We start from the raw sequence: 12,777 nt of genomic DNA, 5'->3' as shown, positions 1-12,777 counted from the left end.
CTTTGGGGTAATCCATCCAGGAGCCTGGATGGGTGGGCAGGGCCTACCTCTTTGGGGTGATCAATCGAGAGGGCACAGGCCAGGCTGTGGGACACCCCCCACCCCACCCCCGCCCCCCAGTGAATGGATTTCATGCACTGGGCCACCACTAGTGTGTGTGTGTGTGTGTGTGTGTGTGTGTGTGTGTGTGTGTGAGTGTGTGTGTGTAGATGGAGCAGTAAGTACAAAAATAGAAAAAGCGCTCCCCCTTTTTGCCTAGAGACAGGAAATAACTTCTTTTCCTGGAGACAAACTCTTATTAGCCCAGCAAAGGCACCAAAGGAATCTGCAAACAAAACCTTGTTAAACTGTTATCTTCCTAGTTACTTCTTCACTATTTACTTCCCCAGTTCAAAGGTTTGTCAAGGTTTTTTTCCAATTGTTTTTTTTTGTTTGTTTGTTTGTTTTACAAATGGATTATTTCTTTGTCTAACAAGTGTCAAAGATTTCTTCTCTAGTCACTTCTTCAGGTCTTCATTTTCTTGTGAAGACTCCTGTGTACATGTAAAAATTCAATAACATTTGTATGCTTTTCTCCTGTTAATCTGTTTTTGTCAGTTTAACGTTCAGATCCAGCCAGGGACTCTAAAAGCACTGAGAAAAACTTTTCCTTCCCTTACAAAACAAAATAGATGATCACTATCTAAAGCCAGAATTATACGTTGGAAGTATACTTATTGTCGTGAAAAATGTTGATGGTATGTTAACCAATAAAAATCTGAGGCTGTAGAATAAATTAAAAGTTTATTTGGGGTCAAATCCAAGAGATGCAGATTCAGGTAGTAACCCAAAGTGTGCTCTAGAGAGAACAAGGAAAGGTGGGGAGACGAAAACTGCAAGGAAGTGTGTGTCCATGTGGCTCCAGCATATTTATGGCTCCAGGATGTTCCAGGGTTGTCCTTGAGCTGAGTTTTGCAACAAGTTTAGGAACTTAATAGAAGCTCTGAAAACTGAGGCACAGGAGGTGCACAGGCCTCACTTCCTTAGTAGCCTCCTGACTCTATTTTAAGTGTCTCTCTTAGCAATGCTTCTCTCTCTCTCTCTCTCTCTCTCTCTCTCTCTCTCTCTCTCTCTCTCTCTCATTAAACCCAAGGTATGACCAATGATATCACCTACATAAATATATCAGAAAATGAATGAAGAAGTGGATACATTGTAGCACATACTAATAATTTAATCAATAATTTTAGCTGCTTGACTGGTAAAATTACAATTTTATTTTTTAGGTGTAAAATCATGGAGGTCCCAACCTGATGAAATGGGGAAAACAGAACTCTTAGACATGTCTTAAATGGAATGTAGAGTATGTAAGAACAAACAAATATTTAGCCAGTGATTAAAATTGGAAGATTTCACAAAACGTCTAAGTTTAGCTTTTCTTAAAAACATTGAAAAATTTTGCAACACTGGGCCTGTGGTATCCCATGGCAACAATGTGCTTGAATGCTTGAATGGAATAGAATTTGTCCTTTGTGTAGAGGACATGCTTGCTCCACATCACCACAACTTCCTCTTCTTATAGGCAATGCATACATTACCACCAGGCCTGCAACCCTCATTTTGTTGCCTCTCTGTTCTCACTACACATGTGAGTCTATACATCCCTATGTAAAACATAAAATTTACAAGGAATAGATATGTTATCTCTTTCTTCTGCATTCTCTTCTTTGGCAGATTTTTGCACAAAAGAAACATTTCATAATATATACTCACAAAGGCTCCAGAGACTTTATACATGAGGACTCATGCTTTTAATACCATTTTTCTCACTTCTATTACAAATTTCTCCTCCACTCATTTTTTTTTAATCTTCAACACCCCAGCAATATGTCTGTTTTATGATTTAGTTGTCTTGGGTAAAGACAATCTTGTCTCCAAGTAAAAATTTGATGACACCTTCCCGAATCTGTTTGGTTTTGACTCCATAAACAATTGGGTTCATTGTCGGGGGCAGTAGCAGATAAAGGTTGGCCACAATGATGTGTATGTGGTGTGGGATACTGTGTCCCCCAAAACGGTGAGTGAAGAAAGTGAAAAATGCTGGGACATAGGTGATTACAATAGCACAGATATGCGATGTACAGGTGCTGAAGGCTTTGTGACGAGCATCTGCTGATGACAGGCTCACGACAGCTCGCAGTATCATAGTGTAAGACAGGGAAATACAGCAGATGTCAAACATACCAATAAGGAGAGCAACCATCAGACCATAAATAGCATTGATCTTGAAATTGCCACAGGACACCTTGGCCACAGACATGTGGTCACAGTAGGTATGGGGAATGAAGTTGCCCCGGCAATAGGGCAGGCGCTTGGTGAGGAATGTGAATGGGATGACCAGCATCACACCCCTCAGAAAGGTGGCAAGACCGGCTTTAGCAATGACAGGGTTGGTGAGGATGGTGGAATAACGTAAAGGGTAGCAGATGGCCACATAACGGTCCAGAGCCATGAGCATAAGCACCCCAGACTCCATCCCCGTCAGCATGTGGACAAAAAACATCTGAGCCAGGCAGGCATTAAAGTCAATCTCCTTGAGGTTGAACCAGAATATGCACAGCATATTGGGGACAGTGGTGGTGCACAGAGTGACATCTGTGAAGGAGAGCAGGGCCAGGAAGTAGTACATGGGCCGGTGCAGGGCCTCCTCATGGCTGATGAGGTAGATGAGCCCACAGTTCCCCAAGACAGCAATGATGTACATGAAGCAGAAGGGCAGGGAGATCCAGATGTGTGCAGCTTCCAGCCCAGGAATACCATTCAAGATAAAGAATTCGGGAGTCAGGCTGGAGCTATTGGCTCCCCACATAATGGCTGACAGGAGATGTGCATTTTACTTCCTTTAAAAGTGGAAGTTTGCTGGACAAAGAAGTGATTCAAAAATGAGTAGAGGACTTGGAAACTAAATGCAGAACAAATGAACAACAACAACAGTAAACCCCACTAATAACGTTTTGAATATGAAGTGATCAAGTTGCCCTGGAGTCACATTGTCAAACTGCACATTCCATCTTTTTACTTTGTATGTGATGTTGACAAATTTTTAGCCATTTTGTGGCTCAGTTTTCTCAATCTAAAATGGGGCTAATAATTGTGCCAAACTCAGAAAATTTTCAGATTATTCAATAAAACCATTTATATAATGTGTTAAAATTGTGCAGAGTACATGATGAATACTCAATAAATATTAGCTGTAATAGTACTGTTATTACTACTACTATTATTATTTTCTACCACAGTATAAAGCACCCCATGTGATCAAACTTACCTTTATTAATATATCAAGAACATTCAAATGAAGTTGCTCAACCCTGCTGTAACTCAAGTGGTATTGTGTACTTTATGGTGGGAAAGGTAGTATGAGATTTTGAAAATTGCAGTTACATGGGGTGATTGAAAAGTGAACTTTAGAAAGCAAATGCTGGTTACTAAGGACTCCAAGAGACTAAAATATATTCTCACATTTTAGACAGGAAACATTATAAATGTCTCAACCCTGGAATGAAATCCAGGGACATATTGTCCAGCTAAAGCCTTGAAAGGCTCCTGCTGATCTAGGTAACTAAGCCTGTGGACATCGGAACTTCTGCAATGAGAACCGGTGTGCAGGAGCTGACACCTCTGATGTCTACTTCCTTCTAACACAGCCAGAGGGCACTGGAGCCACAAGACTGAAAAGAAAAGACCAGGATATTCAGATATCAGAGGAGGAAGAATTTTTGTCTTTGCATGTCTGGCTTGTAAACTCAAACTGATCATCCATCATGGAAAATCCTCAGCCTCTTCCAAGCATCAACACCATTTAATTAAACAATTGATCTACACTCAACTCATAACTAAACAAACTAACAGATAAACTCTGGGCCAGTTTCCTCCCCGCCTCCTCAGTAAATGATCTCTCTTTACACCTTCCCTGCCAGTTCTTTCTGAAAGAGGTACATGAATTCTGCTATTAGAGCATATTCCAAAGAAGGAAAACAAAATAGATAAGTGTCTGCTCTCTGAAAATATGAGAGCAGAGCTTTACTGCATGCTTGTTTATACAGACATAGACATGCAGACTCCAGGAGTTTCTAATACTAACTAGCTGGATGGACTTGAACAAGCTAAGCCGTCCTTTTTATAATTTTGTGACTTTTAAAGGGGGAGGGATGATAAAAATACCGATTATAGATGTGTTAGAATGATTCAGTGAGAGTTAATCCTCCAAGTGGTACCTGGAATCTAGTAGGTAATCAATGTAGATTATCTATTATAATGAATAATAATTGCCATGTTATGTGCTAAAATATACTTAACAAATCTTTATTGATTGTCTTTCACATGCCAGGTATCCTTCTAGTTTCTAGGAATACATTAATGAACCAAACAGACAAAACCTTCTACATTTATGGAGCTAATACTTAATCCTGTATTCAAACTTACAAAAAGTAAGTCCTCATTTTATACATGAGGAAATGTAAGTCCAGGGTCAATCAATAAAATGCTCAAGTCCACAAATACTAAAAGTTGGTAGAGCCATGGTTCAAATCCAGATGATTTTGACTGAAGCCATGGGTTTGATCAATTTATACATGTTTTCCTAACTTACAGATTCTAATTTTGAGATATAACTGCATAAACTGAACATAACTAGCTTAAACAAATCATGATGGCATAGGAGAAAGCTTCTTTTTAATAATATCTTATGGAGTAGATAGAACAAATGTATAAAGTTGCAGAAAGTTAGTCTTTAGCTAAGGGAGCTCTCTATACAGAGAACGCCTATCTGTGAGAGAGAACCTGTCTGTGAGAGAGAACCTGTCTGTGAGAGAGAACCTATCTATGAGATTAGTTGCCATTCTAATCCTGGTCTTGTCTACATACACTGAGTTCTATGGAAAGATTTTTATAGGGAAGCCCTTCCAGAAATCTGCCTCAGTGCCTCTGGGATTCAAGTCTAATCTTCTATTATTTATTCACAAAGAAGATTTCCACTAGAAGCTATTCAGATGACTATCAATATTCATCAATTCAGAAAAAAAAAACCTCTTTTTTTCCAAGTTGTTGGTGTCTACTATTGTCTAGACATTTTTATGTTCATTAAATTATGAGGTAATTTAAATTTTATTTCACAATGAAGGGAACTCTGCTTTTCTTCTTAGTCCCACAAATGATCATCTATTCTGTTTGGAGTGAAGAAGAATTACTGAGCTGCCAATCAGCCACATCTCCAACACTGATATTTCTTGTACTACAAGCTTTATTTACATTTGGAGGAAACACAAGTTTTGGGGAATCATCTAAACTCACCTTAGTGTTGGCAAAGACCAGACTCATGGGCATGGCTGAGACTCCAGAGCATCGAAGAGTTCTACAACAACCAGGTCCCACTCTGCATAGCATTTCTGTACCCTTTGAGGATTTTGAGTGTCTATACCTGATTGGATCTCCATAGTAGATGCCCTCAGGGGGCTCTGGTGTGAGTAAAGATCCCTTGGGACTTCTGAGATTATTTCTATATTTATCAGCTTTTTAAGCAGGAGTAAAAATGAAAAACAATAAAAGTATTAATGTTTAATATACTTAGGAAAATGCCCTACTTCACACACAACTCTTCCTGCATAGCACCTCTCCATCTCCCGGCAACACTTTTTACCCTCAAACCCAAATACATTTGCCTACAAACTCTTTATTCCCTACTGTTATGTGAAGGTATAGGGTGTATTTGGGTGCATAAACATAGCATTAGTTTGAAAAACAAATCTATGCTGTGACAATCTAACATAAAATCACCCAAAATATAGATAGGTATGCACAATTTCTACAGATATTAATCCCTTTAAAGGAATCAAGGGAGAATCTCAGACCAATATCAAACCTGTTTTCTATTGCTTAAAGTACTTTGATTTCTGATCTCTAATATAAAAATGTTAAATTCAAAATTCTCACCTCTGATTCTCATCCGACAAAAGCCATTCTTGTGCAATCTTGTTAGTTTTTCTATAAAACTGCTTTGGAAATAGTTTTAGGTTTTGTTTTTGTTTTTGAAAGACAAGCTATGTCTATGGTATTTTTAATTTTAAGGAAAAGTACATTTGCTATTCAGTGCTGAGACAGAACTCAGGGAAAGAGTGAGATGAGATTCCAATTATATATTTTGACTTAATATTGCCATTTAGTAAAGCATAAAACCCATCTGTTAGGAGAGACCTTGGAGAAGGTCATATAGAATGCTCACTGTACTTTGTGTTCTGCCATTTGTATGGTTTTGTTTTGTTGTTTCATTTGCCTTATCTCTGTACATCTACACATATGACCAGTCTGAAATGGTTGTCCAAATGGTTCTAGAGATTCTGTGGGAACAAGATAATTTTCACTAGCCTTGGTATTCCCTTGTAATTTCCTTCCACTTCCTTTACTTTGGGAATATTAATATCTCATAGTTTGAAAGAAAATATGCTTTAACTAAATTGAAATGTTGGCATGAGTTCTTTGTACTTGGTACCTTGATTGGTTCTAGAACTAATCAAATGGTGAGAGGTGGGTGTGGGAGGTTTGGGCATTTCCCCCAGGCCCACTGAGCTCTGCCTTGGTTTCTAGAGTAGGAGAGGAAATTTGAAATGAAGTGTCTTACACCATTTTCCCAGTCCTTACCTCTCATATCTCTTATTTCCTTTTCTCTCCCCTTCATTCTCTCTCTTCCCGTGAATAGTGAGTAGAATTTTCTTTCCTCTTCATCTACCGTATAATTATTTTTAAATTTCTCAATGATTCTGGCTTGCTTGCTCTAATTCAGTTGTGAGTCTTCCTTTTTAAAGTTGTGTGTTTTCCCCCCCATGAAATCCATTTTTCAGTTTGCAATGAGGAAGATGGCAAAATTAATTGGAGATTGTTACTCAATTTTCATTTATTATATTTTATTTCTCCATATTTTTAAGTTTATGTTCCAATTTTACCTTGTTGCTTATGCTGTTATTGTTTCTCCTGACACCCCTTCCACACAGCATAAGCCTTAACATATGATATTTAAATTATAATCTCAATGTTCTGATATTCATGCAATCTTCCTATTTTTTGTAGCTAATATTCTTCATCTATGAAATAAAGATCATTACAGTAACCCTATAGTTTGGAAGTAAAAGTTTAATGACATTATATATGAAGCAGTTTAGGAAAAATAATTTCTTAATTTGTTTGCTACTGCCCCGGTGTGATTTAAGTGAGAATACCTGATGAACAAAATCTACCAAATCCAAAACTCAACTCCACGAGATAGAAAATGTACTGATTATGCATTTATAATTTATACCATAGAGAGGCATTTTATAATCTAAATGTTTTTTATTTTACTTTTTAATTGTTAATGAATTTACTAGGATGACATTGATTAATAAATTTATATAGGCTCCAGGTGTACAGTTCTATAATACATCATCTGTATATTGTATTGTGTGTTGAGAACCACAAGTCAAGGTTTGTTTTATAACCATTTATCACCACCACCCCCCCTTATACCTCCCCTCAACCTCCTTTGCTTCTTGTGATCACCATAGTGCTATCTGTGTCTATGAGGTTTTCTTCTTCATCCCTTTGCCTTTAGAGCCAGCCCCCCAAACACCCCTCCCCTCTGACAGCTATCAGTCTGTTTTCTGTATCTATGAGTCTGATTCTATTTTGTTTATTTTGTTCCTTAGATTTCACATATAAGTGAAATCATATGGTATTTGTATTTCAGTAACTGACTTATTTCACTTAGCATAATACTCTCCAGGTTCATCCATGCTGTCATAAAAGGCAGGATTTTCTTCTTTTTTATGGCTGACTAGAATTCCATTGTTTAAATGTACCACAGCTTTTTGATCCACTCACTCATCTACGTATTTTTTAAATGTATATTTTTTATTGATTTCAGAGAGGAAGGGTGAGAGAGAGAGAGATAGAAACAGCAATGATGAGAGAGAATCATTGTTTGGCTACCTCCTGCATGGCCATCAGTGGGGATTAAACCCACAACCTGAGCATGTGCCCTGACTGGGAATTGAACCCTGATCTCCTGGTTCATAGGTTGATGCTCAACCACTGAGCCATGCCAGTTGGGCTAAATATTTTTTTAAACACAGGTTTTGCTTTAAAATATGTGAAAATCCTACCTAATAATAGACAAACATGTAAATTGACCATACCTTCGCTACGCCCATAGCCAATCAGAATGAGTATGCAAATTAACCCCAAAAATATGGTGGTTAATTTGCATACATAGGCGCCCAGTGCCTGTGTCCCAGGAACACCTGGCACCCAGGTCACTGTGAGGTAAGGCTGCGTGGGCCCAGAGCAGTCTGGGAAGGGCCTAAATCAGGGGGGTCCTGGACAGGGCAAAGCCTGCAATTAGAACGAGGGGGCAGGAGCAGAGCCTGTGATAGATCGCAGGGAGATGGGGGTCTGCTCCTGCAAACGATCACAGGGGTCTGGGGGTCCACTCCTGTCCAAGCTGGGGGTGCCCTGCCCAAGGCCGAAAGCCTCCACCGAAGGCTTTTGGTCTTGGACAGGAGTGGAGCATGCGATCGATTGCAAGGAGCTGGGGGTCCGCTCCTGAGATCCATCACAGGGAGATGGGGGTCCGCTCCAGTGGAGGCTTTCAGCCTTGGGCAGAAGTGGAGCCTGTGATTGATTGCAGGGAGCTGGGGTCCACTCCTGCAATCGATCCCAGGGAGCTGGGGGTGCCCTGCCCAAGGCCGAAAGCCTCCGCCAAAGGCTTTTGGTCTGCGCAGGCCTGGGCAGGGGCGGAGCCAGTGATCAGAGGGAGCTGGAGGGCCCCTGCCCAAGCCTAAATCTTCGGCCAGAGGCTTTAGGCTTCGCCAGGGCCCAGCCTACGATTGGTATGAACTCTATAGGAAACACCTTTTCTGACTGCACATTGGTTAAGCTTCCTGTATGCCACTGGTAATGTTCTTAGTAACTTGGGTAATAAGAATCCAAAAAGGTGATCTAGGGTTTTTCCACCACACTTCTGGAGAAAAAAACGAAGGTCCACTGCTGGAGGGCTAAGAAATGTCATATCCTGCCCTAGCCGGTTTGACTCAGTGGATAATGCCTCAGCCTGCTGACAGTAGGGTCTGGGTTTGATTCTGATCAAGGGCATGTACCTAGGTTGCAGGCTCCTCCCTGGCTGGGGCCCAGATCAGGGCTCATGCAGGAGGCAACCAATCAAAGTATTTCTCTCACTTTGATGTTTCTCTCTGTCTTTCCCTTTCTCTTCCTTCCACATTTTTCTAAAAGTCAATGGAAACATATCCTCAGGTGAGGATAAAAAAAAAAAGAAAGAAAGAAAGAAATGCATATCCTATGAAAGACACATCTTGAAAATGCCTAAATAAAGTTGTCATTTTTTTCTTGGTGAAGGGACTGGAGTCCGTGTTGATGAAAACACCTTGGTGGCTGTGGTGACTGGCAGTGGCTGCAGCAGCGGGGTGATGAGGCTGGTGCCTTCCCCTAATCAGCCTGGTTGCCTCCCACAAAGGGAGGCCAGAATGCCATCAGTAGGACATCCTCTGAGGGCTCCCAGTATGTGAGAGGGGGCAGGTTGGGCTGAGGGACCCCAACCCCCCAGTGCATGAATTTCATGCACCAGGCCCCTAGTTATATTATAAAAATACATGGTATGATTAATATATTTTATAATCATTTGACTATGTAACATGACATTAAAATATATTTTTATAATAGCAGATAAGAATATACTCAATCAATATAACTTAATATTTCTATCTACATTTGCATTGGTATTCAAACCGGATCACATTGTGTTACTACAATTTCCTGTCAGACATGCTCTTATTTTTTCTCACTTTTCATTCAATCTTGCTATTTTTGCATACCACATTAATCATTCCATTGTTTTCTTTGTTATATCCAGAAATTTAAGTAAAATATTCCTTTCCCCGTTGTTCCTGAGCACTCAACTATTTCTCCCTCTGAATTAAAGTCAAACAAAGCACTGAAACTCAGGCATCCTTGATTGGTGAATTACATTAGATTTTCTTCAAGTCTCCTTTCCACTATTTATAGATCCTTCCCACAAACAGCTGCCAAATAGTATCCACAATGTCTTCCAAAATTCTGCTTCATATTAACTCCATGGAGTGCCTCCCAGATTACAATAAACTCCAGTGATCTTATTTTCTCCCGCTTAATTTCTATATTCAGTAGTGTAGTCATAGGAATCAAAATAATTAACTAGGTAACCAGAGATAAAATGAGCAGACAAGGATTTGTTTATAAAGTTATACAAGCTTCACATCAATATGACATTCAAAGGACCTATGGAGTCCAGCACAGACATTCTGGGGAAGTGTTTCTTACTTCCCTGTAACACATAGAAGCAGTTTATTTATGTGCCTTTCCCAATCTCCTGATGATTCCTATCTGACCTTCTTTATTCTTTCTGATATACTTCCCCACACTGCCTAGGCCAAACAGTGCATGAATCAGTAAGAGTTTACCTGAAGTGGAATATCCTAACTATTCCACTCTTGTGTCCATTGCACAGGGTTTAACTAAAGTCAAACTGTGCAAAGAGTATAATTATTTCCTATGTATTTTATTTTTTTCTATCTAATTAGAGATCTTAGGTTAAAAATTGTGTGATTGCTAAATAAATTTAATAACAGAATATTGATGTATTTTCTCCTGATCTCGTGATGGTCTAATTTTGCACATACTCTTTTACTATAACTTTTTTCTTTATCTTCATGCTGAAGTTAAAATTCTGCCCTCATAGATTTATCTCATACTCAATATATCTTTCTCTCTAAAAAACAATTTGATAACTCCTTCACGGATCTGCTTGGTCTTCACTCCATAGACAATTGGGTTCAAGGTGGGAGGCAATAACAGGTAGAGATTGGCTATAAAAATGTGGACATGGTGTGGTATGGTGTGTACCCCGAAGCGGTGAGTGAAGAAGTTGAAGAAGGCTGGGACATAGGTGATGACAATAGCACATATGTGCGATGTACACGTGCTGAAGGCTTTGTGTCGAGCATCTGCAGATGACAGATTGACTACAGCACGAATAATCATAGTGTAAGACATGGAGATACAGAACATATCAAACCCCCCAATCAATGTGGCAGCTATGAGACCATAAATAGCATTAATCTTGATGTTGCCACAGGATAATTTGGCCACAGACATATGGTCACAGTAAGTATGGTGGATGAGGTTGCCCCTGCAGAAAGGAAGACGCTTGATCAAGAATGTAAATGGGATCATGACTAACACATTTCGAGAGAAGGTGGCAAGCCCAACCTTGGTAATTGTGGTGTTGGTGAGGATGGTGGAATAGCGTAGAGGGTAGCAAATGGCCACATAGCGATCCAGGGCCATAAGCATGAGAACTCCAGACTCCATGCCTGTCAGCATGTGGATGAAAAACATCTGCACAAGGCAGGCATTAAAGTCAATCTCTTTAAGACTAAACCAAAAGATACCTAACATATTGGGGACAAATGAAGTACACCCACTAACATCTGTAAGTGACAGCAAGGCTAGGAAGGAATACATGGGTCGGTGTAGCGCCTCCTCATGGATGATGACGTATATGAGACCACAATTCCCCACAAGTGCAATGATATACATGAAGCAGAATGGCAGGGAGATCCAGATGTGTGAGGCTTCCAGCCCAGGAATCCCATTGAGGATGAAGTATCTTGGTGTCAGGCTGGTACTGTTGGCTCCATGCATAATGGTCAATTGCAAAACATGTTACCTTTCCGATTAAGAAAGATGTCCTAAACAAGAAGATAGCAGTGATTTTATTTTTAGCTGGAGACAAAAGATGAATAAGTATTTTTGCATACTATAAATAATAATTTCAAGAGAGAAATTATCTTTTTGTACTCACACTGTGTTCTTTGATCCTAGTTAGAGGTCTTGAGCCTGTGACTGAATTAAAAGAATCTAAACATGTGCAAACATAGTAACAAAGCCATAGTCTTAGTTACTTTTATACTGTATTATAAACTCTGTCTGTATGTACATGAATAATTTCCCAGTCCAGTCACTAATACTTGTTTTTGCCCTCTTGACCAATTTCCAAATTATGAACCTTGTTTAAATAACACTGGTTCCATTCATTCCTCACATAATTGTCCTTCTTCCAATAAATCCTTTCAGATATGTACACTGGATTATAGCCAATCAAATTTTGTGAGCACCTACTGATTGCACACAGATATTATGTGGCTGAGAAAGGTCTATCTACAAGTCTTAATCTGGCAAGTCTGGATTTTCCAAGTCAGAATAATCAAGGACAGAAGATTTGGTAGGTCAAAAATGTGTATACTGCCCAGCCAGAGTGGCTTAGTTGGTTGAGCATCATCCAGTTAGTTGAGCATCATCCTTTGCAGTGAAAGGTTGCTGATTCGGTTCCCCATCAGGGTAATTACCCAGGTTTTGGGTTTGATCTCCATTCGGGTCACGTACAGAAGTAACCGAACAATGTTCTCTCTCACATGGATGTTTTCCTTTCTCTCCCTTCCTCTCTCTAAACATATCTACGAGTGAGGATTTTTTTAAAAAAAAATTTATACTGAGTAAAACTTAAAAAAAAACATGGCTATGCTGGGACAGGGGGTGGGTGCAGTCTAGAAGGTGTCAATGGGGAAAAAAGGGGAACATCTGTAAATCTTTCAACAATAAAGATAAATTAAAAAAAACATGGCTATGTGCATTTTGCATTATATCTTTTATTTTTTC

General features: G+C 39.5%; 2 protein-coding genes across 2 annotated transcripts; both read right to left on the bottom strand.

Annotated features, from left to right (window-relative positions):
• Positions 1–1,882: 1,882 nt before the first annotated feature.
• LOC103302815 (olfactory receptor 52N2) lies at positions 1,883–2,848 on the bottom strand. Its single transcript, XM_008159878.2, has one exon. The coding sequence runs from the start codon at positions 2,846–2,848 to the stop codon at positions 1,883–1,885; it is 966 nt and encodes a 321-aa protein (XP_008158100.2).
• Positions 2,849–10,800: 7,952 nt separating this feature from the next.
• LOC103302814 (olfactory receptor 52N2-like) lies at positions 10,801–11,763 on the bottom strand. Its single transcript, XM_008159877.2, has one exon. The coding sequence runs from the start codon at positions 11,761–11,763 to the stop codon at positions 10,801–10,803; it is 963 nt and encodes a 320-aa protein (XP_008158099.2).
• Between the last annotated feature and the right edge of the window lie 1,014 nt (positions 11,764–12,777).

Source organism: Eptesicus fuscus, chromosome 13 (genome assembly GCF_027574615.1).
Source record: "Eptesicus fuscus isolate TK198812 chromosome 13, DD_ASM_mEF_20220401, whole genome shotgun sequence".
Taxonomy (NCBI): Eukaryota; Metazoa; Chordata; class Mammalia; order Chiroptera; family Vespertilionidae; genus Eptesicus; species Eptesicus fuscus.
This window is presented reverse-complemented; position numbering and strand designations above follow the sequence as displayed.

Bases quoted from the DNA above. Each gene is read 5' to 3' on its own strand.
- LOC103302815 (XM_008159878.2), bottom strand. From the start codon at position 2,848: ATGTGGGGAGCCAATAGCTCCAGCCTGACTCCCGAATTCTTTATCTTG.
- LOC103302814 (XM_008159877.2), bottom strand. From the start codon at position 11,763: ATGCATGGAGCCAACAGTACCAGCCTGACACCAAGATACTTCATCCTC.